Source organism: Sciurus vulgaris, assembly GCF_902686455.1.
Source record: "Sciurus vulgaris genome assembly, chromosome: 6".
Taxonomy (NCBI): Eukaryota; Metazoa; Chordata; class Mammalia; order Rodentia; family Sciuridae; genus Sciurus; species Sciurus vulgaris.
The window spans coordinates 166740287-166768058 of NC_136466.1; the positions used below are offsets into that span (position 1 = coordinate 166740287).

Here is a 27772-nt window from a genome sequence, read left to right on the forward strand (position 1 = left end):
AGAGCTCCGCATGTGAGCGGTACCGAGCCAGGTCTGCGGCCGCGCGCAGGAGCCCGCTGCGCCTTTCCGCCGCTGCGTTCGCGTACGGGGGCCCACGAGGGTCCAGTGTCCGCAGCTGCCTGTAGCGCGGTGCGGGCGGAGCCAGGTAGGTGTCCACGCGGGTGCTCCGCCCGCGCCGCTCGGCTCGCAGTGCTGTGCTTGCCCGCTGGCCCTTCACGTGCGGGGCCCGCTGGAGCAAGACCACAGGCCCCGCGGCGCCGGGTTGGGGCGCTGGGCCTGTGCGTCCTCTTCGCAGGAGGACGCGTGCCCGGCTCCCGGCCCCTGCGCGCTCGGTTCCCCCAGCTCCCGGCCCTCCGTGGCCTTCCTCCCTGGCTGGTTTACTCTGTTCTCCGGTTGCCAGGGTAGCTCTCGCCCTTCCTCGTCCTGGGCGCCTGACCCGCGCTGCCCGCCTGGTCCGAATAGCCCTGCCTTTGGCCGAACGCCCCCTCCCCGGACCAGCCCGCCGAGGCTCGGCCAGGAGCTCGCCGGAGTTTGACTCCCAGCTCGCCGCTTACCGGTGAGGCCGATCTAAAGTCAGGTTTTGAGGAAAAGGAAGGAGTTTCATTGCTTTGCTAGCAAAGGAAGAGCAGGGGGGACTCCTGTGCAGAAGGAGTGATTCCCCTGCCTGGGGCAGCACCGGGCTTTCAAAAGCACTCAAGGGCTGGGATCCAAATGCGGTCCGTAGGTAGTGACTAAATGTCCCGCGGACGTCCTTGAGAGAGGCATTGCTCCAGGGCCCAGGTTGGAGTTCCATAATTCTTGTGGGCAGCGATGTCCTTCCAGGCAGTGGAAGACAGGATCGCTTACCTGAGACAGGAAAAGTGTTACTATTGTTTCCGCTGTTGTTAGGGAGAAGGAAGAGGGGAAGAGAAAAAGAAAACAAAACAAAACAAAAAAAGCCACCTGCAGTTGAGCAGCGAATTGTGTACTCAAAGCATAAGGTGAACCCCTCTCCTGTAACACTAGCTGTGTAAACGGGGCACAGTTACATTTCTGTGCTTCATTTTCTTCCTTGGCTGTCAGATGACAACAAAAATACATAATCTGTGTAAGTGAATACACCTATAAAGCCCCTAGAACCTTGCCTGGCAAGTGTTAGCAATTATTTTTGTTAGATACCAGTCACTTTCCTAAGCTCTAGGACACAGACCTGCCTTTCTGGTGTTTATATCCTAGTGGGAAATTTTTATTAATCAATATTTTGGGGTTCCCATCTTTCGTTTCATAGACACAGATGTAGAGGGAGTCATGCCCTCTGTATTTGACCTTGTCTTTTTATTTTACAAGTTCAGAAGAGTTGAGAATCAGATGGCATGGCTTTAATCACCTTGCGGAGGAACTTCTGCCATTTATCTGATTTTCGGATACAGGGAGCTCTGACTGCTCTGAAAAATCACCCTATAAATCATGTTCACAAGGTAGCCAAAGAGCACCTGCATCCTTGGTTCTGTTCAGTACAGTCTGAACCTTTCAGGATCCAATTCCATCATGCCTGCTGTAAAAAGTTCCATTCACAAAATGGAAATGAACTTCATCTAGTTGGTGAGCCAGCATTCTCTCAGGGACAAGACTGGAACAGGCTTGAACAAAACCTTGAAAATGAGAATGAACAGATATTTTATAGGAGACTAAATGAATTCACCTCGTCAGAAGAGGTGTTGAGTTTTATAAGCACGCTGGAAACTCTGACTGATGCCATGGCTGCAGGAGCTTTACAACGGATCTGTGAGGTGGAGAAGAAAGGAGGTCAACGGCTGCCCACAGAAATACTGGAGAGCAGTGTCTTCCAAGCTTGGTGCTTTCGATTTGGACGGGAACCCTCCCAGCTGCCAGACTCCACTTTGGTGACCACTTTGCAAGCTCTGATTTTGTTGCATGTGGATACTCAGAGTAGCTTGATCCTGAATCTCGTGGCAGAGTGCCAGAATCGTCTCAAAAGAGGTGGCCTGCACGTGCATGATCTTTGTGTTCTTGGGGACTGTCTGATTAGACTGCAAGGCCCAGAATGTGTGACACTAGAACTGATTATCTGTCAACTGCAAGGTGAAAAATTGGAAGCATATACCCCAGAGGATATCGTGGCCCTTTATAGAATACTACAGGCATGTGCTGAAAAAGTAGACCAACACCAGACATTTTTAAATATGATAAACAGCTATTCCCTTTCAATAGTTTCCTACCTGAGTCCTAAATCCATTAGCCAACTGCTTACTGCTCTAGTGGTCCTTGATCAAACTCAGGCACTTCCTCTGGTTATAAAATTGGGTAAATACGTTGTGAGGCACATTCCCCGTTTCAGTAATGAAGAGCTCAGGAAGGTCATAGAGGCGTTCATATATTTTGGACACAATGACAGGTTTTTTATCCAAGCCCTAGAGCAGCATATCACTGTGTTCTGTCTCACCTTGGATGCTGAAGTTGTCAGCAAAGTCATGGAGTACTGCAGCAGGAAGCTGATTCTTTCAAAACCCATCCTCAACGCAGTGGCAGAAACTTTTGTTTGCCAATCAGAAAAATTATCACCAAGTCAGATTTATGAATTAATTGAACCATTTGGAAAACTCAATTATTTGCCACCAAATGCACCTGCTTTATTTAGGAAGCTAGAACATGTGCTGTTCACTCAACTCAATTATTTTCCACCCAAAACACTGTTGAGACTTCTCCATTCGTGTTCGCTGATTGAATGCCATCCTGTCAACTTCATGGAAAAAATATTCAGCCCTTTTTTTCTTCAAAAGCTACAAGGTGAGTTGGTTGCACTTTCTGACACTTGGTTGTACCTAACCTTTGAACTTGTAATGTTTTCAGGTTACCTTGGTACCATTTACACAGCAATGCTCGGCCTTCATTTTTTTCTTCCACAATCACTTGAAAATGAGATTGGAAGTTGTGGATGCTAGTATAAACACAGAGCTATAGAGTGCAAGGACATCATGCAAAGGGAGGAAAGCAGCGTCAGGTGACGCTGACTGCTGCCTGCCTGGGGCACTGCAGTGTTCCTGGGGGACATGGTAATGGCAGTGGTAAAAGCTACCTTAGTGTCAGAACCGTTGATGACTGAGCAGCTGTGACTTGTTTTAAAATGATGGTGTTGTTATCTTAATTCATGGAAGCCAAATGTGTCAGAGTCCTTTATCAACATGGTTAAAAGAATACTTATGCTAATTCTCCAAATATGTCCTGTCCTCTTTATTTATAATCTGTACCTGAAAACTTAGGTTCTTGAATGCAGTTTCATTGATGGCAAGAGGACATTATTAATCCTGACAAGTTAATTCCCTAGAGTCATTTGAAAATTCATGAGTGTAATGTCTTAGATTCATGATGTTTGCTCTCTCACCACCCTACTAAAATTCAAACTGAATAATGACAGGTGCTTTTTATTTCAGGTGAAGAGTCACATTTGGACCAACTGAGTATGGCACAACTGACCCAACTGTACCTGACCTCAGTCCTTGAGTGCCCCTTCTATAAGGTAAAAACATGACCATGAACAGTGCGACTTTATTTCCCCATGGCCAGTTTCTTTTAAAATTCCTTCTCTCTGGGTCTGTTTCAGTAACCTCATTAAAAAGCAGAACTTTCACAATAGCTAAACTGTGGAACCAACCTAGATGCCCTTCAATAGGTGAATAGATAAAGAAAATGTGATATATATATATATATATATATATATATATATATATATATATATATATATACACACACACAATGGAATATTATTTAGCCACAAAGAAGAATAAAATTATGGCATTTGCAGGTAGATGGATGGAATTGGGAAATATCATGCTAAGTAAAATAAGCTAATCCCAAAAACCAAAGGCCGAATGTTTTTTCTGATAAGTGGATGATGATACGTAATGGGGGTGGCGGGGTAAGAGAAGAATTGAGGAACTTTAGATTATGTACAGGAAAATGAGATGGGGGAGGGGGCAGGGGTATGAAAGATGGTGGAATGAGACAGACATCATTATCCTATGTACATGTATGATTACACATGTATATGTATGTGAATCTACATTGTGTACAACCATAGAAATGAAAAGTCATACCCCATTTGTGTACAATGAATCAAAATGCAGTTCGTAAAAATAAAAAAGCAGAACTTTCACTTATCTGGTGTTAGTCACCACCAGATAGGCTTTTCTTTGATCATTTGGCCCCGTTTCTGTGTCCTTACCCTGGAAAGACCATGGATTGCCAGCAGGATTGCCTGGCAGTCTCATCCAGTGCTGCCGGCATGCACTCCCAGACCCTGAGGCAGCCAGAGGGCCTTAGCACTGCCCGTAGCTGTGTGTTATCCAAGTGCGAATCTTTGAACTGAATAGATCCTAAATTATTTCTGGGTACATTTTTAAGCCAAGTCAGAAATCTCACTCTTTCCTGGAACGTGCTTCAGGTGGATTCGTCCCCATGACTGTCACACGCTCTGTATAGGATCGGCGATGGCATCACCAGCCTTGCCCATCCCCTGCCTGGTCTTCTGTACTCCTAACGCCATGTTAGGGTGTCTGATTTGGGGAATAATGAATAAAGCTGGAAGAATATCACTGTTTTCTTTAAAAATATGTTAAACAGCACAAATATACTTAAAGATAAGTTATAGTCACCCCCAGTCTTCTGCCACACCTGAAGGAACAACGTTAACTGCAGTTTCTGCACCCAAATATGTACAGATACATAAACAACATTCAGTTTCTTTCTCGTGGAATGGGCCTAACTCAACAAAATATCATTTGTTTTTGTGTCCCGTATATCGTAGTCATTCCCGGAGGCCCTTCCGTGTCCCTTCCATGTAGAACAGATGCTGTCGTAGGAATGGCATGATCTTTCAGGATCTTCATTCCGCTTTTCCACTGTAAAGCACTTCCTGGGGTTTTTTGACTCTTACCAACTCTGTGAACGTGCTGTCCTCTTACCCAAGAACGCTTTTGTCCTTTCAGTCTGTAAAAGAGATTCCTGGAGTTCGTTTTGGATAGATCCTGACAGACTTTTCCCTACTCCTGTAGATGGCCTGTTCCCAGCACTGAAGGAAGGTGGCCTGTCTCCCCAACCTCTGCAGCATCGTGCCCTTGACATCTCTGCCATTGCTGTCGTGTCAAAAGTCATGTAGCATTTTAAGGAGCAGTAATGAAGTCAGGCACGTTTGCACGAGCTCATCAGCCACTTAGATGTTCTGTGCATTATCTTTCTGCACCTTTACTCACTTCTGTTTGTTTTTCCTTAATGACTCCTGATATAGTTATTTATTATATATGTTGCACATATTTTCTCCTGGTTTGTGATTTATTATTATTATTTTTAATTTATGCTGTCATTTTGCTGTACTGAAGTTTTTGAGGTTTTGGTAGTCAAATCTGCCCTTTACTTCTGGATTTCCTGTTTTTTTAAGAATAGTCACCACTACTAAGTCAACACAAATATTTTACTAAAATAGGTTATTTTACTAAAATAACATTTTCCTTTTATCTTTAATACATCTGGAATGTATTTATTTTTATTTAGGTCTTTTAGTTGACAAAAATGTATATGTATTTTGTTCATGTTGCTTTGAAATATGCACATACTTAGCCATTCCACAATGTCTGTTAGCATAAGTATTATCAACATACATGTTATTTCACATATTCGTGCAGGGGTGTGTGTGTGTGTGTGTGTGTGTGTGTGTGTGTGTGTGTGTGTGTGTGTGTGTGTGTGAAGTACACTGAAGCTCTTCTCTCCTGCCAGTGTTCAGGGACGCCTTACTGTTATCACCATCTTACAGACCGAGGTGTGCAATGATCTGTGATGGAGGATGGTTTAACTTTGTTCTTTTCCACGTGGATAACAATTTGCCTGCGTTTATTACATTCTTCTCCTCTCCTTACTAAATTAACAATGTCACCTTCATCTCATTCCCCACTGTTGAAAACATGAAGTAAGTATTTAAGGCCTGCAAAGCAATTCCAAGAGTTCCAGAGACATATTTGAACTGTGGGCCTTGTTTCTTCCCCTCCCTCTTCCCTCCCTACCTTCTCTTGGTTGATGGTGACCAATGAGACTCTTCAAACATATTTAAAAGGTGTTTGAACTATAACAAGAATCATGCAGTGTCATTTCAAGAAAGATATATGACCTAAGTCCTGGAAAAAAGACCCCAATAAATAATTTTGTATCAAACTTACATCCAGGTAGCCTTCAATTTATTATCTGGTTTATATCGTTTTTATTTCTCATATTTGCATGTATGATTTTTAGGGTCCAAAACTACTTCCTAAATACCAAGTGAAATCATTTCTTACTCCATGCTGTTCCCTGGAGACCCCTGTGGATTTTCAGCTTTATAAATCTGTCATGATTGGACTGATTGACCTTTTAGGAGCAAGATCATATTTTGCTTCAAAAGTATTAACGCCCTATTGTTATATGATAGGTAAGTAGTGCGGAGAGTTCTGCTGTTTTGAACAGAAGTATTTGTCCTCTTTGGAGATGTGTGGGGCTTAGTAGCCATAGAAGGTCTCTGGAAATGCAAAAAGGAAATGTCCCTTCCCTGAAATCAGGGGTTAGCAGTAGAGCCGAAAAGGCGAGACCATCTGGGTTTGAGGCCCCCATAGTAGCTGCATAGTAGCAGAATGTTTTAGGCAGACCATTTTAACCTTTTTCTGCTTGCTGCTTCATCTGTAAAGTGAGAGAAAGAATAGTGACCTCAAAGATCTGTTCAAAGACTAAATGAAAAAGTTAAAAACTCAATTTCTTAGTCACACTAGGCACATTTCAAGTGCTCAGTAGCTACATGTGGCTTATGGCTGCCAGATTGGACATGGTTGATGTAAATATTTCTTACTGCAGAGAGTTCTGTTGGATGTTGCTCACTAGAGAATCCAAGCCTTGGGCCCTGACAATTCCATTGACAAGTGAGAGAAAATCACCTTGTTGGGGGGAGCAGTTCACAGGCTTCCAGTGATCACACCTCAGTCCTCACCTTCTTCCCTGGGCTCATTTCACAGAAGCAACCTCGTCATGTAAGAAGAGGGAAGAGGGGGTCTGTCCGGGCCCCAGGAGCACACGCAGCGCACAGGAGGCCTCTTCCACCACAGTGCAGGCTCCAGCAGAAAGCTGAGCCGCCGGTGTCTGATCCGTAGCCAGCAGGGTTTTCTGTTCTGCAGTGGAGGATCTGCTCACTTGAGGGGGACGGAAAGTGCGCCTGGTTCTCGTCATGCACTGATCACTTGAGAACCCACTCTTTGCTTCAGCGTGGTTGATCCTTCTTAAGTTAAGGCAGACTTGGTTGATCATAGAGCAGGTTCAGTTAGAATTCTCACCATTGTCGGCTGTGGTCATTACTTTGCATCCTTCAGCCCACTGATAAATGCAGTGTGGGAAGGAGCAGAGCAGAACAGAGGAGTGCAGGAGCAGAGTACTTGTGGGGTATCACAGGAGAACTTTCCCTCCTTCTCTCACCAGATGTTGAAATTAAGTTAGACGAAGAAGGATTTGTATTGCCATACACAGTTGATGAAGACATCCATAAAAGGTAAAGGAAATTGTTGTGGTTTTAATCTTATATGATTTGTCAACATTAATAAACTGATATTTTTCTTAGAAGGTGAAAAAAACAGACATGATTATGGCAATTAAAATACTACTTTCCAGCATATCATGTTTGAAAAGTCCTTGTAATATTTTTTAAAAGTTAATAAAATTGAATACTTTTCCAACAGATTTAAAAATAAGCTATTCATGATTTCTTTTAAAGTAGTATCATCACAGAAGACTAGCCAAATCCCAAGTAAATTCTGATAACTACAAATATATAAATATGTTTAATTGTTTTGCAAATTGAATTTTTCTCCTTTTTGGTTTCTCAGAGTAGCACTGTGCATTGATGGTCCAAAGAGATTTTGCTCTAATAGCAAACACTTACTAGGAAGAGAAGCTATCAAACAAAGACATCTACGATTGCTGGGTTACCAAGTTGTTCAGGTATGGTGTCACCTATTCTTTTTGTCCAAAAGCAGTTCCATATTCAAATTGGCTTTTTTCCAGGCAGATTTTTGAATTGCACCTTCACAGTACAGTGACATGAGTAAACTGCAATTCTTGAATCAGGTAGCGCCAAACCAGAATGTTTTGTAGTTCCCTCAAGGGAACGTGAACGGGGCTTTATAGGGTGAACACAGTGAAGCCAAATGAAGAGTCAATTGGTCACAGGTGTGCGGTTGTCCTGCACGATCTGTCTTGTTGGAAAACCCTAGTTGTAGGAAATCCCAGGATGCTGCTCATGGTTGGGCTGCAGTTCACTTTTCTCTGTTACGTGCATTAACAAGGAACGCCCGAGTTAAGTGTTGCCTGCATCTGAACTGAAGCAAGGTCCGCGCTCATCTTCAGGACTCCTGGTGTTGTCTGCTCAAGGGTTTTTCAGACCCACTGCATTTTAGTGTATTTTACCAGTACTGAGTGGTCTGAAAGAGAAGTGGACCAAGAATATTAGTGTCTTCTTTAAATTTTATGATTTTGTTGATTAGTCTTAAATCTCTTTGTCTTTTATTTTGCAATACAGAGTTTTCAAAGCACTGATTTTTCTAAAGTAGGACTTCTTATATTCTTTATAAGCTATGCTTAATGCTGCTTTTAGGACTACTAAATCATTGGAATGTCTTGTTTTAATTTCTCTCTGATTTAAATAAAAGTGGACAAGGTGACCCATTAAGACCAGGCTCCAAATCCACCCTACAGGCTAAGACCTTTGTGTTTTATTGTAGATTATGTAGGAGGGTCTCTTGGAGGGGTCCCTGATCCCTCTAGTCAGCTCTCTAGATTCCTATGTGGTGACTTTTCCATTGCACCTTACACGTCTGCAGGTGATCTCCTAAAACTAATTATGCCAGTGTGTGCTCAAAACCTTCATTGTTTCTACACTGCTTACAGGGTGAAGTAAAAATCCCTCTAAGTTTCAATTCAAAACCCTCCACAGCCTGCCCACAGCCACCCAGCACTCTCTGCCTCTCCCTCTCTCCCTTTCCCCAGTCCCCGCCCCGTCCCCTCTCTCCCTTTGTCCTGCCCCTCCACTGCCAGGCTGCTCTCCAGCTGGGTGTCTGGTCCTTGGCACTCATCAGCTCCCAGCCAACACTCTCACCCAGGTTAGTGCTGGCTCCCTCTCAGACCTGTCCGGGCCTCCTGCTTGCACCTGGTATACTTTGTGGGTTTTGGTTTGATCTGGAGAAACTGTTCTTCCTGAACACCCACTCATTTATCCCACGTGTCCTTCCTGCACCCTTCCCCAGTGCCAGCACTGCCCCAGGCATGGGCACACAGGGACAAGAGGCCCCTGTGGCCTTTGCCCTCCTAGTCTACTCCTGTTGGGGAGGGTGTGAGAAGCCAGGTGTAGGAAATGGAGCCCTCTGGGACTGTGGAGTATCCTGACCATTTCATTGTCCTTCCTTCCCAGGTCCCCTATCATGAGATGGAGGTGCTAAGATCCAGACAAGAATTGGTGGAATATTTACAAAGAAAACTCTTTCCTCAAAACTCTACTATTCATTGGTAACAAGGAGGAACACTGGCTTCATGGGTCAAAGAGTAAAAGAACTGTTTTTAAGGAACACAGTTTAAGAAGAATTTGTGAATTAGCCATTTTGCAGAATTATGTTTAAAGACTGGTGATCTGAGAAGGCTCAGAGTTTTTCCTGATACCATGTATAATTTCACTGGTGGTAAACTTAAAATTAATTTATTACTACTGTCATAGGACTTTTTATACATCAAAAAGAATTGATCAAGTACAATAAAGGAATATAATGAATGTACGTTATTTTGAATCTTTCATTTGTGATAGTTCTGTTAATGAAAGCATCCTCTTTAGAGATGTTCATTTTCTAACAAATGTAAAAAAAAGGAATTTTATCTCACACTTTTATATATTTGTCCATGGAATTGATACATAATAAGGAGAAGGAAAAACGAAAGCTAGAAGAAGCCAGAAAGGGCGTTCCCCGTGAGGCCTTCCTCTTCCTCCTCGCTGGTCCTCGTGGGAGCACCCTTTCTGGCTTTGACCAGCTTCTGGTGGCTCCAGGCGTGACTTGGTTAATGGCAGCAGAGCTGACCTGCCTCCATCTTCACATGGCTGCCTTCCATTTGTGTCTGTGTGTCCACGTGTCTGTCTGTCTGCACATGCATTCTCCCTGTGGGGCTGTGTTCACATTTTCCTCTTACAAGGATCCAGCCATGTTGATTGACACCCTAATGAGTTCATCTTGACTATTAAGTGTGTAGAACCTAATGTCAAATAAGATCACACTGACACAGCAGGGCAGGAATGTTTTGAGGGGACACAGATGAACCAAGGATCACGCTAGTTAACATATCAAGCATGCTTGGGAATGCCTTGTGGAGCTAGCACACAATTACCCAGCAGAGGGTTGGATTTCCACCCCATCCGGCTGTGCACTTCACTCTAGCTTTGGATCTCTTTCTGCAGAGTAGGAAATGGAGACCAGGTGAACTCCTGGGTCCTGTGTAGAAGTGTGCCATGCTGCAGAAGGGCCACAGATTCTGGGGAGTCGTGTTCTCAGATGACCTTGGCACTCGCTCAGGGTCTGACCAGAAAGGAGTCTCATCTCAGAAACTGGGGCAATTAGACTTCCTGAAACCAGTGTTCTTGACACTGGGCCCAAGGTCTGCTCGGGATCATGCCAGGCCTCAGAACCCCTTTCACATTTCCTTCCTGCTGAAATCCAGCCCAGTGCCAGTTTTGTCCTGTGAGCTCTGCTTTCCTACCACCAGGCAGGGCTGTCCATCTCAGGGCACTGTTGACCCCTCCGTGGCCAGCTCATCCCTAAGTCGTGGTGGAGGTGAACAGCTCACAGTTTAAAGAGGGAGAGACTTACCCCAGACAGGTAGTGATAATCTCTTAGCAATGCTGTGAAGGAAAAGTGCTGCCTGGGGCATTCTTACCTGCTCTGTCCCCTAAGTCCTGATCCGCGGTGACCTTCGCTCCTGGTCACTTTCATCCACAGATGCTCTTCCCTCTGCACTTTCAGTTGTGACCCTGCTGAGCCTTTGTCTCCTGTGGTCTCCCCTGCCCAGTCCACTTATTCATTCCCCATGAGCTCACAGCCTGACACTGATGCCGGAGCTCCTTGCCCGGAGGAAGGTGCCCCTGCTACAGGGCTAGGGGTTGGGTGACATGAACAGGTAAGAGCAGGTGCAGAGAGCGCTGAGCCCACAGGCACCCCCGAACTCTGGAATGGGAAGGAGGCCGCTCGGAGCCACTTGTAGGCTGAATATTAGAAAGAAGAGAGGAGGGTCTGTGCGCATGGCTGTAATGAGCCACACAAAGCAGAGGGGAACTCCCAAGAAAGGGATAGGCCTAATTCTGACACTATTAAAAAAAAATCCTGAAGACGCACATGTGTTCATGGGAGTAATTTAGGCTACTAGATATAGGGTTGATGGTTTTGCCAATAGACGTGAACTCGGCAAGCTCTGTCAAAAGGCCAAGTCCTTACAAATTGACTTTTCATGCCTTTGAATTTTAATGTCTACCTGTGCAAGCAAAAGTGAAGTGAATGTGCTCATCTAGCCTATATCTGACAGTTTTGAATAAGGCATGGTCTCACTATGTTAGTTTTCAAAAGTAAAGCAAATAAAGAAAAATGGGTGAGGAGAATCTTGTTTTGCAAGCATAACCCTTGAAGCAGCAAAGCAGTACTGTTATTCCTTCAGCCTGACGCTAAGGGGCGACAAAGTTTAAGACACTGATTAGGCTGCAGCAGTTGAAATCCTTGTTCCTGGAAGAGTGAGTAGGTCCTGTGTGTGTGTGTGTGTGTGTGTGTGTGTGTATGTGAAAGAGAGAAGGAAAGAGAGAGGGAGAGAGAGAGAGAGAGAGAGAGAGAGAGATGGGGGGCAGTTGCATGGTGGCACTTCTGCCTGAAACAGGCCATTTTCTTCCCTTCCTCTTGGCCTGAACCAGGCCTAGACAGGAGAATGCAAACCCTGCCCTGGGATGAGCAGATGCCCGTGGTGGGGATGGATGGGGCAGGACCTTGACAACAGGTATCCCTCCAAATCTTGGATCATTTGGGGGCACGTGGACACTTGGTAAACATTTTTCAGATAGTAAAACTAAGAAGGAGCAGAATTCATTACATTTGAGTGAATTCTCAGAAAACAGGATAGTGATAGTTCCCTCTGAAAAAGCTACGTGTGCTGGGTGATGTGCGAATCCAGGGAGGCAGCTCCTCAGCAGTGAGTAGGCAAACCAGCCTCTGAAGCAACATTTGGAAATGCATCCAGACCTGCTAGGAGTCTGCAAACCTCGTGTCGGGGTAGTCTGAGACACCCTGCAAGCTGCTCGGTCTAGTGCCTGGGCAGTGGCCAGTACTCAGCGGGTCATGGGCGCTGTTGCCTGGGTGCGTGTGCAGCCTTCTGTTCTCAGTTACACAGCTGTGGGGCAGGTGCACATCAGGCCGGACTTGCTGCTTGGTATATCCAGGGCCTCCACTGCAGCCTGCGACAGAGGCTTTCGTGATTACCATAGAATATGGTACCATAAAGCCTGTGCTGTCTGAAATCAGATCAGGAAAATGGGATTCCGGCTGCTGTTTCGGGATCTGAGCCCCTGGGACATTTTGACATAGAGAAGTAGCCTCAACATCCAACCGGATTGCCAATATGGAAAATTAGGACACAACATTTTGTGTTGCAGCTTTGAGGATCCTGAATCTGACACTCCAGCCAGGGTTGATGTTCAGTGACACACAAACCCCCTGAGCTTGAGTGTCTCCAGCCCAGCTTCATTGCTGGGTTCTGATGCCACCCTTCCCCCAATCCTCAGAGGACCTCTGTCCCTTTGTTTGACTTTGGGTGCCTCTTTTTTCCTCTGGGGTGCAGCTTCCCATGCTGTTCCAGTGAGAAAATCTAACTTTATTTTGATGATCTCTGGCTGTTGAGCTCCATCAGAAGAAATTGTGCTTTCATGTACTTTTTATCCCAGCTCAGAAAAAAAAAAACATTTTTTTCCCAGATGACTCCCACGGTCTCTGGCATATAATTCACACTATTTGTGGGTTGAACTGATATTTTGGGATCTGATGTTTGCATGAAACAATATCTCCTAATAACCCTACTGTTTTTTACTTTTATTATGGAAAATTTTGAACACAGAAAGAATTGTATAATGGACCCACACGAGTCCCTCTATTTGGCAGGAAAATTACCATAATTTTCCAATCATGTTTAATCTATTCTTTCTTTTATCAACCCCCCACCCTTTTTTTTTACTGTAATTTCTCTAGAGAAATACAAGCTATCATAGTTTATCCTAAACACTTTGATATGCACTTAAAAAACAATAAATGTTTTTCTTTTATTTCATCCCTCCATTATTGTAACTAATAAAATTCTAGTGGCTCAAAAATAATTTGTTGATTTGTTCGAGTCAGAATCCAAATAGTGCGTGCTCCCTTTGGCCATGGTCTGTTATACACACAAGTCTCTGACATCTGTAACCACCCCACCCCCACCCTCACCTAGTGTTCATGTCGTGCATTTATGTAAACAGAGGAGATGCCTGTAGGATGTCCCACATGTTAACTGACGGTGGTCTAACTTCTTCCTCTACCTGTTGAATTCAAAGCCACACCCAGAGGCTTTCTTGAATTCAGTTGGAATTTCTTCACAGCACTGATGCTTCATAGGCAGCTGTGTGTTTGCTCTGTGATGCAATTTGATGCCTGGTTGTCCCCTCTTGGTGATGCAGATTGATGAGCGAGCTCCTGTATCATGGGCCTCATCTGACACTGTGGGTTACACATCAACCTTTCCCCTAATGATTTTAGCATCTGCATGGCCTGAATCCATCATTTCGCTAATTCTGATTCCTTCTACATTTAACTATCTTGTATTCATCTATAAAGAAGAAATTTCTCCCATCAAGTATTTGTGGACCCTGAAAGGATTATAGAGAAAAAACAAATGCTTCAATCTTGTATCAATTTCTAGAGATGGTTTTGTTTGTTTTCGGTGGTACTCACGAACTTCTACATGATTGATGTGCTTCAGCCCTTGCATTTCTCTTTTTGATGCTTAAACTATCCTGTTTTGGACCAGTGGGATACCCTTCTGGTTGGCCTTTGTCCTTCTGATCTTGTCATATTCATTTTTGAAATTTTCTTTGTAGAACAGGGTGTTCGTGGCTTTCTTGCCCACTTCCTGTCTCAGACCTGGGATTGAGCCTAAGGGACCCAGATTCCTGCAGGGAGGAGGGCGGGTGCTCATGGTTTAAGATGTCAATGTTTTCCTTTTAGGTGTCACAAAAGAATTCACATTTCTATTTCAAAAGTAACAAGGTAATCAAACCAAAATGAAGTTTTCATTTAAAAGTCTCAATTCAGAAGTTTAATGCTGAAAGTTACTGTAGGGACTCATCTTTCAATTGAATGAGTCAGCCTACTGGAACAATGTGATAAACATGTTTTGTGAATCTACTCACAATGTTGTTTCTTTATCAGGAAGGAGGCATCAAGTAAGGCAAAGGTTTGCTCAGCCCCACCACAGACCACTGCCCATGTCCATGTTCCAGTTATGGTTTGGTAGGTTGGACAATGGCTTCCTTGTCACATTGCTGGCCTTGATGTTCAGTTGCACTGACAGATTTCCAACCAGTGCCGGCAAGCTACTTGGACCTCTTCCCTCAACTTCATAATGTCCTTTAAATTTTCTGGGACACATGATGAAGTAGTCTTCCCCCTAAGCTACTCCAAAGACAAGTGATTCAAGGTCCATCTTGCTCATTCGGAATCACCATAGAAGATGCCAGGTGCAGAGAAGTACTCCTTCAACTCATGTTTAGAAATGTCAGATCCTGTGCCACAGGTGAGTTTACAGTGCAGTCTAAAAACAATCATTGCAAAAGTTTTAAAGTTAAAATGTAGACTTTAACCTTGTTTAAAAGCCTCTGCATTTCCAACAGGAGTCTGTAAGAGGAGAGTTGTTTTACCTCAGTCGCAGGCTGCTTTCCCTCTCCACGTCAGTCAACTGGGCTTTCAAGGTAGAGTGAGGCAGCTGTTCTGTCCACCAACCATGAATTGCTGCCTCAAAGTGACCTGAGAGCCCTAAGAGAAAGCAAATTCCCTATTCAGTCCCCCTCTCTGCACATATTTAGATGCCTTTCAGAGGAGCAGCCCCTGGCCAAGTTGCTTGAGTCCAGTCACTGAGTCTCTCCCACATCCAGTCTTCTCATTGGCATGATGGGTATTCCCAGTTTCAAAAGTCTGAGTTTATGGGCCAGGCCCAGTGGTGGATGCCTGTAATCCCAGCAGCTCAGGAGGCTGAGGCAGGAGGATGGCGAGTTCAAAGCCAGTCTCAGCAAAAGCAAGGTGCTAAGAACTCAGTGAGACCCTGTCTCTAAACAGAATACAAAACAGGGCTGGGGATGTAGCTCAGTGGTAGAGCTCCCCTGGGTTCAGTCCTCTAGTACCCAAAAAACAAAAAACAAACAAGTCTGAGTTTATGAAGACACTCAGGATAAACAGCATATATGGGCCATGCGGAAGCCACACCTAAATTGGCATGTAAGCTGCACCTTTGGTTTCTCCTTCTCTGTCTCAGATTAACAGAAAAGATGCCTCTAACCAAATTTCCTAAGAGCTTGCATTTTGCTCAAATGCTCAGAGAAACTGCACAGGCTTCCAGATGCGGTGTGGACTCCCACCTTCTGAGTTCCTGCCAACTGCCCATCTCCCTGAGCTCGTGATGCCCCTGCAGATACTGGCTCGCATCTCCCTCAGGGACAGGGATGCAGGCAGCGGCCGTCCCACTGGATCAGCATCACAGAGCTGCACCACGGCCATTCATGAGCACTGGGTCTGCCGCGGGCAGAGCGGTGGGCAAGCAGACAGAACATCGGCCCTGAGTGAGCTGGGCCAGGGAAATCAGACAGGTTTCCACTGAGTGCCAAGTCCACGCAGCTGGCATGGCATCCCGCCCACAGTACCGAAGGCTCACCTGAAACAGAGGCTGATCTCATCCCTGCGGGCTTCATCCAGACGCGTTTGTCCTTACCTTGGTGATTTGCCTTCTTTCAGAGGAGGCTCATGTTTCTCCTGCCCTTCCTTTCCCTGGCATATGATTTTGAAAGTACAAGTTACAGGCCTGAAAATCTTAAGCTCATTTTTTTAAATCGTCTTCCACTAACGTACCCAAAATACATATGATCACATGGGGAAGGATTTTTGTAGAGGCCTTAAAACCTCCTACTAGTCAAAACTACCAAAATTTGCTTCACCTACTGTTTGATCCATCTCCGGTGCCCTGCCCTGCATCCTCTCAGTGCTGCCGGATCACTCCATGGTCAGAGACGCACCCTGTAGCATCTCACCTCAAGCAGATGCCCTGTGCCTTTCTCTGTCAGCCCCAGAGCATTTGTGACACCAAGGAGATGGAAGCACAGGGCAGAGGTCAAGTTCAGAAGCAACCAAGAGAGGAGTCTCAACCAAGGAGAATGAGCAAGAGGTAAAACACACTTCCATGTTGATGTAGAGAACTCTGCAGTGTTTTCTAGGCTCCTTGGAAAGTTCTGGACACAGCTGAGCACCATTTGCCCTCTGTAGTGACCTGGTTGAGGCATCCTGACACGGACTCTCCCGATTCTCATTCCTCTTGGTCCCTCCCTCTTTCTGCCTGGAGTCCCCTGTCAAATGAACCCAGAGTGTCCAAGCCCTTGCCTAGTCTCATCTTTTAGAAGATACTCAATCTATGGTAACTGCTCATTTGGCCCCAAGCATTTGTTGAGTACCTACTGAATGCCAGACTTGAGCTACCCAGGATGAAAGGGCTTAGGGAGCCTTATCCCCGAGAGCTCTCAATCTAGGACACAACGACAGAGAGTCTGTGCTTGGGCAAACTTTAGTCAGGCTTCTGAACCTTCTCCTAGGCCATCTGTGCTCTTCCTTGTGAAATTAACTTTCAGCAGAAGAAGCCTGCTAAGTCAGCTTAGGCAGAATCTCCTTCCTCCATATGTGATCAGATTCCTTATCCTGCACAGGATACCTGTTGGTAGCAGGAATCCTGTTAGTTCAGTCTAGTCAGAATCCACCTGCCCCTGATGTTTGTTCTTAGTAGTTCCTCACCCATGACTCCCCAACCCTGCTCCTTGGCTATAAATTCACTTGCCTATACTGCATTTGGAGTTGTCTGGATCTCTCCCACTCAAATCCCCACTGCAGTGGTCCCAATGTGTACGGTGATGGTGCTGAGTAAATTCTTCCTGACTATACTTTAGTAAGTGTCATGGAGTAATCTGTCCTTTAATAATAACAAAATGACACCTGCTTAAATTGAAGCTAACAGATGCACATCTATATGGCCGTGTAAAAGGATTTTGCAATGAAATGATTTCAGTCTCAATTTTGGCTGAGTTCCCAAGGTAATTGATGTCAACTGCTTCCTCTTTTCAAAGAATGACACCAGATCACCTATGCAAGGCTTGCAAAGTCTATGACTCTCAGTAGACCTCTCATGTCCTGTCTTTGGAAAGGTTGAGAGAGGTCAGAAATGTCAACAGGGGCAAATTATGGAAGTTTTTTTTTCTTTTCTGACTTTCATGAGGCTAGAAAATCATGAGTCATGTTTCATGACTTCTGCCATGGAGAGACATGAGAGCCCCCGTCTCCCTCACTTCACACCAAGGAGAAGCGATCTATCTCTGAACACCAGGGAAATGTCCACCTCTCTGGTGGTCAGGACAAGGCTGAAATGTCCCCTGGGGCTTGGGAACACTGTGGGAGGGTGTCTGATCTGTGACTCCAGTGTTCTGCCAGTGGAGCAAACAGATACATTATGAGGACAAAGAAAAAAATGGGATCCCATGGACCTCGGAGGGTTATATCCTGCCCAGGTGTGTTCTACAGAGAGGTACCACCAGGTGCCTGGGCAAAGGGGCATCTTAAACCAAGAGCCTGCGCCAAGGAATTGCAAATGAGATTCCTGCCTAAATGGTGGAGAAGGCAGGACACTGCTCCTTCCACTATCCCACAGACCTCTCAATGGGACTCCCATCCCTCGGTTCACAGGTGCTTCCTGCCAGTCTCCTACTCCTGCAGGAATCACAGCCACCCTACCATATCCTTTCAACACATCACCATGGGCTCAGCTTCAGAGGCCATATGCCCTTCCAACTCCTTGTGCGCCTACTCCACCTTACACTTCACCTCAGTGTCTACCCCTCAGGCCAGCCCCCCTGAGCCAGCCCTGAAGCTCCGGTCAGAGTGTGCTTCTCAAGTACTAGTAGTCAGCATGCTACCTTTCTTTTAATCCCCCCCACCTGCAGCCCCTCACCCCCCACCAGCATCACACACACAAACCATGTTTACAGCTCAGTAAATTTTGAGCCAATATAATCAGGTCGGCAGTCTCTAGAACCCTGCCCACAGAGCAGCTGAGTTCTGCCTATTCTGAATTACATTGATTTGTTTCACAGGAAGTTACCACCACCACTGGCCAAAGCCATAACCACTAGCCACGTGTAGCTATTTAGCACTTGAAACGTGGCTAGCGCCACAAGCTGAAATAAGTGTTTGGACATACTGAGGGGAGGAGGTAATAATTACCTGTGTCTTGATACCTTTTCTTGTTTTAAATATCTTTTAGTTGTAGATGGACACAACACCTTCCTTTATTTATTATTTATTCATTTTTTTATGTGGTGCTGAGGATCGAACCCAGGGCTTCACATGCGCAGGGTAAGTGCTCTACCACTGAGCCACACCCCCCGCCCTGCTTGATACCTTTTCAAGGTAGCAAATGTAGAATTACACACGTGGCTCTCAATGTTTTTACTGGACCCCGCCGCCCTAGACCCTCTGCCGACGGTCTTCACCTTTCTTCTCTGTCTGCACCACTCCGCGCCGCTCGTTCCCAGGTTACCTCCAGCTCCTGCGGCATTGTGGTGCTGGGCTATTAATGCCACAGGAGTGACCTGAGGGTGAAGCAGCACACGCTGCAGGAGCAAAGATGAAGGAGGGCGGAAAAGGGTGGGCGTGGGCGGTCCCTCTCGGGGAGGAAGTACGCGGCGGCTTCCGCAGCTGGACCCCTTCCCGGGTGTGACGAGGGCCGCGCCGCCCCGCCCCCACTCCGCCTGCGGTTCCCCAGGTCTGGTTGCCGAGCCCGGGTTTCCAGGCAACAGACTAACGCGGGCGCTGGGCAACCTGGCCCGAGGGCTTGGCCTGTGCCCCTGGGCGGGCGGGACGCACCACGGCTGCGGCAGGGGCGATGGATGGGAGCGACGTGGAGGACGAGGAGGAGATCACAGCCGCAACGCTGCGGGGTAAGCCGCGACCGCCGCCCATCTCGGCGCTGTCCTCCTTCGCTTACGTCCCGCCGCGGCGCCAGGACCCCAAGGAGCACAGCTACTATAACCGCCCGAGCAAGGTGAGCGACACCCGGCGCAGGGCCGCAGAGCAGGGCGGGGCTGGGCGCCTGGTGCCGGAGAGGCCCGGGGCGGCGCTTCCGCTGCTGGGTGGGGCCTGGGTGGGGCTTCACGGCTGGGACGGGGCCCAGGTGGGGCTTCACGGCTGGGGCGGGGCCCGGGCGGAGCTTCCACTGCTGGGGGTGCATGGGCGGGGCTTCACGGCTGGGGCGGGGCCCGGGCGGAGCTTCCACTGCTAGGTGGGGCCTGGGCGGGGCTTCACGGCTGGGACGGGACCCAGGTGCGGCTTCACGGCTGGGGCGGGGCCCGGGCGGAGCTTCCACTGCTCGGTGGGGCCTGGGCGGTGCTTAACGACTGGGGCGGGGCCCGGGGCGGACTTCCATTGCTGGGTGGGGCCTAGGCGGGGCTTCACGGCTGGGGCGGGACCCAGGCGGGGCTTCACGGCTGGGGCGGGGCCCAGGTGGGGCTTCCCTGCTGGGGAGGGATCTGGGATGGGCCTTCAAGATCAGAGTGGGAACTCTGTCTGGGAAGGGGTTTCAGGAGGGGCTTCACTGCTGGGGAAGTGGTGTGGGGGACATGACTTCCCTGTTGAGAAGGGTCCTGGGGTGGGGCGAGGCTTCACTGTGCCAGAGGAGCCTTGGGAGTGAGGTCAGCGCCCAAGAGATGTCCCTGAGGCAGGATCTCACTGTGGGGAGGGGTTGGGGCTGCGCTCTCCACCGGTCCACTGTGGTGCTAAGGGCAAGCTGCATTGCACTAGGGATCAGGTCTGAGGAGTGGAGCTGTGTTGTTAGGGTCAGTGGGTGGGGTGTCTGGGGGCGGAGCTTTACAGAAGGGCATTTCCTTGCAGGGCTGACTGAGACCCAGAGGACTTTACGGTTAATAGGTAGGAGAGGGAGGTTGTCCCTCCTCCAGGTGGATCCCAAAGAGGATGGCTATAGGACCATCATTGTAAGGCGAAGTCCCTTGGGAAGGAGGTTGGACAGGGACAGAACCTGGTGTGTGGGGGGGTGTCTCCACCGGGACTAAGAGTGGGAGGGAGGGTGTGCGGAGGGGTGTGAGTGAATGTTCATCTGCCTTGTGGGGTGAGTTAGCCTAGGGTGCTTTTCCAGGAATGGAGAAAGAGCTGCTAGGCATCTGGACCCCTAAAACACAGTGACTAGGGTCTATCTGCAGCAGGTTGGCCCAGAGTAGCAGTGGAAATAAGTCCTTGACCCAGGGACAGTGCCTAGAGGGTCCAGAGCATGGGAGACCCTCTGCCACCTGCATACCAAAAAAAAAAAAAAAAAAAAATGTGGGCGGTCTAGCCAAAAGCCCGCAGAGAGCTGGACTGGGAGTGGACATCATGTTCTGGCCAGGCCCAAACCTACATATGCCCTGTGAAGGGCTCTGTATGTCTAAGGGGACTACACAGAAGTGGCAGCAAATCCAGAACTTGCCAGGGGTGTATTCCTTCCTTCTTATGGTTGCTAAATGTCCCCAGTGTGTCTGTTTGCTCAGGATACAAGATGAAGGTGTCATTATTGGAAAGGGACATTGGCTGGGACCTCAGCCTGCAGAGATAACTCAGAACTTGGCCTTCCTTATCTTTGCTATCCTAGTTGCACAAGTGGCCCAAAAAAGGGTTATAATTAACCAGGTGTGTGAGAGGCAGGTCATTCCCTCATAAGGTATTCCTTCAAAATAAGGTATTCCTTTCCTTCATCCCACCCACAGTCTCAGAGCCCAAATAAATGACATCCAAATCAGGTCTGCACATGCTGGCATATTTTCACACACATGAAGTGTCAGGGTGCACCGTGGCATTAGCCTTCAGATGGAAGCGATTGCTCCTGATTGTAGGAGTTAAAAGGATGTTGCCTAAAATCTCCTTTTTGAGTCCTAACCCCTGGTACCTCAGAGGGTGAGTTTATTTGGAGGAGGAATTCTGCAGAGGCAATCAAATTAAAGTGAGGTCTTTGGGGGAGACCCTATACAGTATGACTTGTATCATTATGGAAAGGGGGGTTTGGATTCAGAACCAGACGCGCATAGAGGGAGACGAGGTGAAGAGACGTGGCAGAAGGCTGTGTGCAGGCCACAGAGGGGCTCTCCGCAGGTGCTTCCCTCATAGCCTCTGGGCCTACCAACCCTGCCAATGCCCCCATCCCACACCTGGGATGAGCTGTGAGACAACATGTTTCTGTTTTTGAAGCTTCTGATCTACTGCGCTGTGCTCTGGCAGCCACAGCACACCAGGACAGCCACAGCAAGCCCCTGCCTGCACCTGGGAGGGTCTCTGGTGGCGGCAGCTCCTCTGCTTGCCTTTGAGCAAAGCTTTTTGCCGTCAGATCTGGCTGGCAGTCCTGTGCTGACTCTCCTGGGGCTTGAGAGCTATGATTCCCAACCTTACGGCCACCCAGGACCTCAGCTTCCCTCCAGAGAACAACGGTTTATTTAAAATATATATTTTTTAGTTGTAGATGGACACAATACCTTTATTTTGTTTATTTTTATGTGGTGCTGAGGATCAAACCCAGTGCCTCACCTGTGCTAGGCAGGTGCTCTACCACGAGCCACAACCCCAGCCCCCGAGAGAATGATATTCTAAAAGAATTGTTATCTGTAAATAATTTCACTTGTTAAGTAGTTGCTTTTTTATTTTAAGAATGCAACGACTGTATGATAGCGAATTAATTTATGAATAATGAATAGCATTAATGCATAACATGAAGTAAATAGCCAAGAAAGTGGAGTCTAAATGTCTTAAGGTCTATGTTGTTTTTGAATATAAAATTGGTCTGGCATTTGGACATTAAGTAGAAATTCAGAATACACTATTCTGAGAGTTTCTGTCAAATGTCATCTTGATGCTATGACAAATCATGATAAAAGACCAAACAAATAGAGAATAAGATAAAAACTTTTAACAGAGATGAAAGTCAGGTTGCAAGACTATGGGTGCATGGGCTTGAAGATACTATAGCTTAGAACTGGCTAGACTTTGGGCACTCAACCACAGCAGCTAGGGGTCCCAGAGCAGAATGCCCAGTTCCTATGGGCCAGATATGGTCAAAGGAAAAGGGGCAGAGTTGAGTCTGGTAGACACAGTTTATTCTTCTTAAATTGACCAGTCTAATAAATGGCTTCACCTTCTTGGGTTCAAAGTAAGGGGCAGAAAGACCCTGAGATGTGAAGTTACAGGACCTGGTTACTTTCAAGGAGATCAGGATCAAGCCTTTAATGCAGGGGTTGGCACACAAGACACCCAGGTTGGATCTGGTCCACTTCCTGTTTTAAATAAAGTTTTATTATAACACAGCCTCACACCCATTTGTTTCGTATTGTCTTTGACTACTACAGCAAGTTGATTAGTTTTGACTGAAACCATGTGACCTGTGAAACCTAAAAGAATTAATAACTGCCCCTTTACAGAAGAGTTCCCCATCCTCTGCTCTATTGTATTACTGCCTTCTGGGAGGTAGGCATGGCATGAAGGACAAGTCAATAGGAAGTGAATTTGGAGGAAGTTTTTTAGTACAGTTTTGCTAGCTGGGGTCACAGGGAAAAAAAATTAAATCCCCAACATCTTTAGTATCACAGGAAAGAAAATTATGCAACAGAATTTTAACACCTAAACAAAGGGTCTTGAAAGCAGCAAAATAACAAAGGACATGTTCCAGCCCTTTGCCAAGGGCTACTACTTAGGAACTGGTACTTAATCAGCTGTAGGATTCTGATCTTTAGAACATTTAGAGTAAAGAGGGTGAATTCTGTGCCACAGGCTTCCTGAGAAAGCAACTGCACCTAAATCCATCTCAGGCTGTACCCAAACTGAGTGGGGACATTGCAGAATTAGTACTCAAGTCAGTGCTAAGGTGTGAAGCTGTGTTCCCTACACACAAATCCTTATGCAGAAATCCTAACCTTCCAAGTGATGGCATTAGGAGGTGGGCCCTTTGGGAAGTGCTCACATCAGGAGGGTAGAGCCCTCGTGCATGGGCCCCATGGAGATCCCTTGCTATGTGGGGACACGGCAAGAAGGCACTATCTGTGAACCAGGAAGCAGCCCCTCACCAGACACTGACTCTGCCAACACCTTGATCTTGTACTTCCCAAACTCCAGAACTGTGGGAAATAAATGTCTATTGTGTGTAGCCATCCAGTCTATGGTGTTTTGTTATAGCAACTGGAGTGGACTGAGACACTTATTGACTATATAATACTTGTGGTGGTCATGTTGTGGTAATACAGGCTGTGGAGTCCTGCAGTTATCACAGCTCCATATTTATTAGCTGTGTAGCCCAACCAGATTCACAAATGGTCTGTTGCGCTTTATCTCTCTGTTTTGGTCCATTGTCCCTGGAAAGCTCATGTGTTAGGTAGTTCAGGAATGTTCAGATTATTTGATGAGTTTATGAAAGTGGTAATCTCATCAGTGAATTAATCCGTTGGTGGGTTAATAACATGAAAGGGCTGCTGTACTGGGTGGTAACTGTAGGTAGGTAGACATGGCTGGAGGAAGTAGGTCACTGGAGGCATTCCTTGGGGATTATGTATTGTATCCCTGGATCCTTGTTCTCTCTCTCTCTCTGTCTCTCTCTCTGTCTCTCGGGTTTCTGGCTACAATGACAGCTTCCCTCTGCCATGCTTTCCACCTTGATGTTCTGCCTCACTTGGGCCCAGAGCAATGGAATCAGCCAACCATGGACTGGATCTCTGAAACCTCGAGCCCCAAATAAGGCTTTCCTCCTCTAAGTTGTTAGGTGTGTTGGTCACAGCGATGGAAAGCTGGCTGACACACCATGTACGAGAGCAGTGCCAACTTCATAGAACTCATAAGAATCGACCAGTAAGTGTGGAGTGGCCCAGAGTAAGCTCAGGCAAGCATAGCTGCTGCCATCTTGCTTTGTTGGAGGCGGTTGGAGTTTCCTTCCACTAAGTGCTGAGCTTGGGGGCCGACATTTTATTTCGCTGACCTCCCTTCCCTGTCAGAGACTACCGCAGGTGAGGGCAGAACACGGGCACCTCCACCTGATGGCCCCCAGCCCGCCCAGGGAGCCCTCATGCTCCACCTCTGAAGGCCGCACACGGACTCAAAGCCCTGCTAATGCCCTGAATCGGAAGACAGATCTGTCCTCTGGAGCTGCCAGCTAAGATGCCGTGGGCTCTGGTACTCCTCGCTGGGGAGCTCCAGCAGCGCGCCTTTTCCTGTGAAATATGGTTCCAGCGGCAGCAAAGCAGATCAGTTCAATGGCTTTTTTAAATTACTTTTTTCTTCCTCTGCCTTGTGCAGCGTTTTTGCTACTGAAATGAAAGAGGCGAGTCAAAGGAGAATGCCCTTCTGTGAAGGTTTTGATTAAATTCCTCAAAGCCTCGTAATTACATTTTTAAAGAAAGGCTAAGCAGTTTTAGAACATGCTGTCCCCATGCGGGGTGGATTGTGGGAAGCTCTGCGTTGAGGGAGGTTTACTCTATAGTACTTGAGTGTTGGTGGGATTAGCTGGCCGGCCTCTGCACTTGTGGGAACAGCTTGGGAGCCAGGGCTGACTGGGCAAGCACTTTAGGAATGTAAGGGTGGAGGCCTACTGTCTGGGAGTCAGGTATACAGCAGGCGCTCAGTATGAGATTCCCTTGCACTGGGACCTTCTGAGAAACTGAGGGAGCTTGAAGACCCACCCCTTCAAACCCAGATTCTTGCAATGAAGTCAGAAAGATTTCAAACATGTCGCTCAGAGCAACAGGCATAAGTTTATTGAAGGGATAAGAAAAGGAAAAGGGGACACTCTCGGGGGACACAGTGGGTCCTCTCAGAGAGGAGAGGGACATCATGCCTCTCCTGCACTCCAGTTTTATTGGGGAATTCCAGGGAAGTTTCCAAAAAGTACCCAAGTCCACCTCTTGACTTTTGACTGGCAGCAGGATAACATCAGACTTTTAAGTCCCTGCCGTGACCACTCTAGGTCACCTTGGCCCATGCTGACCTGTTCTAATTGGATTTTTATTTTTTCTACCCATTGTAATTTAATAGAAAGGTTCAAGATCATACATTAATGCCAACCTTCATTATCTTAACCATAAATTCTTACAGATTTTATAGTTAGGTGGAATTATCCTTATCTCCCAGAATTTCAGGATGTGGTCTGTGAAAAGGGTCACAGAGTCTCTTCCTTCAGGGTAACTTGGGTTTTTCTTATGGACACTATTGCGGGCCTACATTTTCCCTGCAGTTAATGGGTAGTTTGCTGAGGAATGTGACAGCCCGTCCACTTAGGCCAGGCAGGGCTGCAGGTAAATTGCTTCTTGGAAAAGAAAGCGTGCGGGCTCAGCATGGCGGGCCCATTTCACAGAGTTATTCCCTTAACCTCGTGTCCCCAGCACTCAGATCTGTTTATTCCCTGACACCCCGGGTCTCCTGGCTCCTTTTCACTTGGCACTCGGCCACTCCTGAGGGGCTGTGAATAAGGGGGACCTCGTGCTGTTGCTGGCACCCTACTCAAATCCAGGAGCTTTCTCTCTGCCATGCAGCAGACCCTCCACCGGAGCCCTCGCTAGCAGGAGGAAGCTGCCTCCTCCCCACACAGCGTCTGTCCTTCTCCTTGCTGGTTTCTCCTTGCACCTACTGGTGTCTGACCTACTAAATGTTTTGCTTAGCTATCTTGCTGCAGAGAGTAGGGATTTCTCTCTATCACTGCTGTCTCCTCAGTAATCACAGCAGCTCCTGTGGTCTCCTCTGGTGTGCTACGAATACCTGTTGCATGAATGAATGAGGAAAGAATAAATGGAAAGCAAAGTTCTAAAACACAGGCATAGGTCACCTGCTTAGAAGATAGCCTTCTCAGACTCGATGGGGGCTTCCGCTTGGATCTTCTGCTATTTGGTTGTCCTGGGCCTCGCTCTCCCCCTGGTGGAAAGTAACTGGGAGGGGGCTGTAGGTGCTTCTCTCATTCTATCTTCCTTGCATTTTTATTCCCTGGGGACCTGCCCCTGGGAAACCCAAGGGCAGCAGAATGGGGCTGAAAGTCTTCCTCCAGGTGGTCAGATCCTCAGGGAGGGCAGCTGGGGATGAGTCCAGGGCTCAGTTTCACTCGCAAACCCAGCAATGAGGGAAGAATGAATGAGGAGGAGGCAGGCCTGTCCTTCCACAGGGAAATTTCGTGTTCCTACCAATCATAGCACCTGTATGAGCAGGTACCATGTGTCCTTCCATTGTGTACCTGTGTGCACTGATGTGTATAACACTTTTTACAAGAACATATTCACATTCGGATCACACAAATAGGTACGTGTATATTTGCAGCTTGCTCTTTTCATTGAACAGTGTATCCCCCTTTAAGGGATTGCATTAGTCAGTTTTTCATTACTACAACAAAACACCTGACACAGCCAATTTATGAAGAGAAGAGGTTTATTTAACTCACAGTTTTGAAAGCCAAAGTCAAAACAGCAGAGCAGGACTGTGGCAAGGACAGCCTCTTGGCTGCATTGCTTCATGACTTGGATAGAAATGGGGAGAACACGAGTCAGAACAAATGGTCACATCTGAGGCCAGGAAACAGAGAGAAAGACTAGGTCCCATAGTCCCGTGACCCAGTACCTTCCTCCAGGCCCCCTCTTAAAGGCTTCATTCTGTCTTCCATTATTGCCACCCTGGGGACCATGTTCCTTCCCTACCTGTGACTATTTGTGGAGACACAAAGTGTTATGGTTTATGTAAAGAGACCCTGAGTGTTCCTGTGTTGAAGCTCGGTCCCCTATGCAGCAATATTCAGAGGTGGGGATTTTAGGAAGTGACTGGGTTATAAGGGCTGTGATGTCATCTGTGGATTAATCCATCCGTGGAGTCTTAATGCGAGGTCATTATTGGGAGGTGGTGCAACCGGTAGGCCACGGAAGTCGGTCACTGGGGACGTTCCCTTTAAGGGTGAATCCTGTTCCTGGCTACTTCCCCCACCACCCCGCTCTCTCCTCCCCACCCTCTGGCTGCCATGAGCTGAGCAGCTGTTCTCTGCCACACCCTTCCATCAGGATAATCTGCCATACTTCACACCCAAATCAATGGAGCTAGCTGATCATGCAGTGAGACCTCTGAATCCATGAGTTGAAATAAATCCTTCGTCTTTTAGGTTGTTTTCTCAGGTGTTTTGTCACAGTGATGAAAAGCTGACTAACACACAAAGCATATTGAAGCCATTGCAGATGTTTGAATAATAAGCAATGACATGAGAAAAGAAAGAACATTTTCCCCAGTAGATTTGACCAAGAGAAACTTGTAAGGTGGGGTGTGAGCTTCCGCCCCGGGGGATTGCCGATTCCTCCTGTGAGGTGAAGTGCAGGGGAGAGGGCGTG

The 27772-nt window shown here is 47.1% G+C and overlaps 2 protein-coding genes across 5 annotated transcripts in view; both read left to right on the forward strand.

Moving 5' to 3' along the window:
* Window positions 1-23: 23 nt before the first annotated feature.
* Window positions 24-9843, forward strand: FASTKD3 (FAST kinase domains 3). Of its 3 annotated transcripts, none has more exons than XM_079144514.1 (7): window positions 24-145; window positions 1332-2787; window positions 3432-3517; window positions 6280-6454; window positions 7486-7555; window positions 7890-8004; window positions 9470-9843. In XM_079144514.1, the coding sequence occupies exons 2-7, from the start codon at window positions 1353-1355 to the stop codon at window positions 9566-9568; spliced, it is 1980 nt and encodes a 659-aa protein (XP_079000640.1). In that variant the 5' UTR covers window positions 24-145; window positions 1332-1352; the 3' UTR covers window positions 9569-9843. The 3 variants fall into 3 exon arrangements, 2 of the variants coding, with proteins under 2 accessions (XP_079000640.1, XP_079000639.1); XM_079144513.1 differs by having other exon boundaries at window positions 47-145; window positions 1327-2787; XR_013764579.1 differs by lacking the exons at window positions 24-145; window positions 9470-9843 and having other exon boundaries at window positions 568-2787; window positions 6280-6461; window positions 7380-7555.
* Window positions 9844-19126: 9283 nt separating this feature from the next.
* CFAP90 (cilia and flagella associated protein 90) overlaps window positions 19127-27772 on the forward strand; it is a 28419-nt gene continuing 19773 nt past the window's right edge. Inside the window, exon 1 of one of the 2 annotated variants that reach the window (XM_079144916.1) lies at window positions 19127-19449. In XM_079144916.1, the coding sequence (XP_079001042.1) occupies window positions 19291-19449 (159 nt within the window). In that variant the 5' untranslated portion in view covers window positions 19127-19290. The remainder of the gene's footprint in view (window positions 19450-27772) is intronic. The other variant, XM_079144915.1, reaches the window with a different exon arrangement.

What these genes read in the sequence shown, in the direction of transcription:
- FASTKD3 (XM_079144514.1), top strand. Translation starts at nt 1,353, where the DNA reads ATGGCTTTAATCACCTTGCGGAGGAACTTCTGCCATTTATCTGATTTT. An exon ending in TTTTCTTCAAAAGCTACAAG is followed by an intron (nt 2,788 to 3,431) that starts GTGAGTTGGTTG and finishes TTTTTATTTCAG; the next exon opens with GTGAAGAGTCACATTTGGAC. An exon ending in TTGAGTGCCCCTTCTATAAG is followed by an intron (nt 3,518 to 6,279) that starts GTAAAAACATGA and finishes TATGATTTTTAG; the next exon opens with GGTCCAAAACTACTTCCTAA.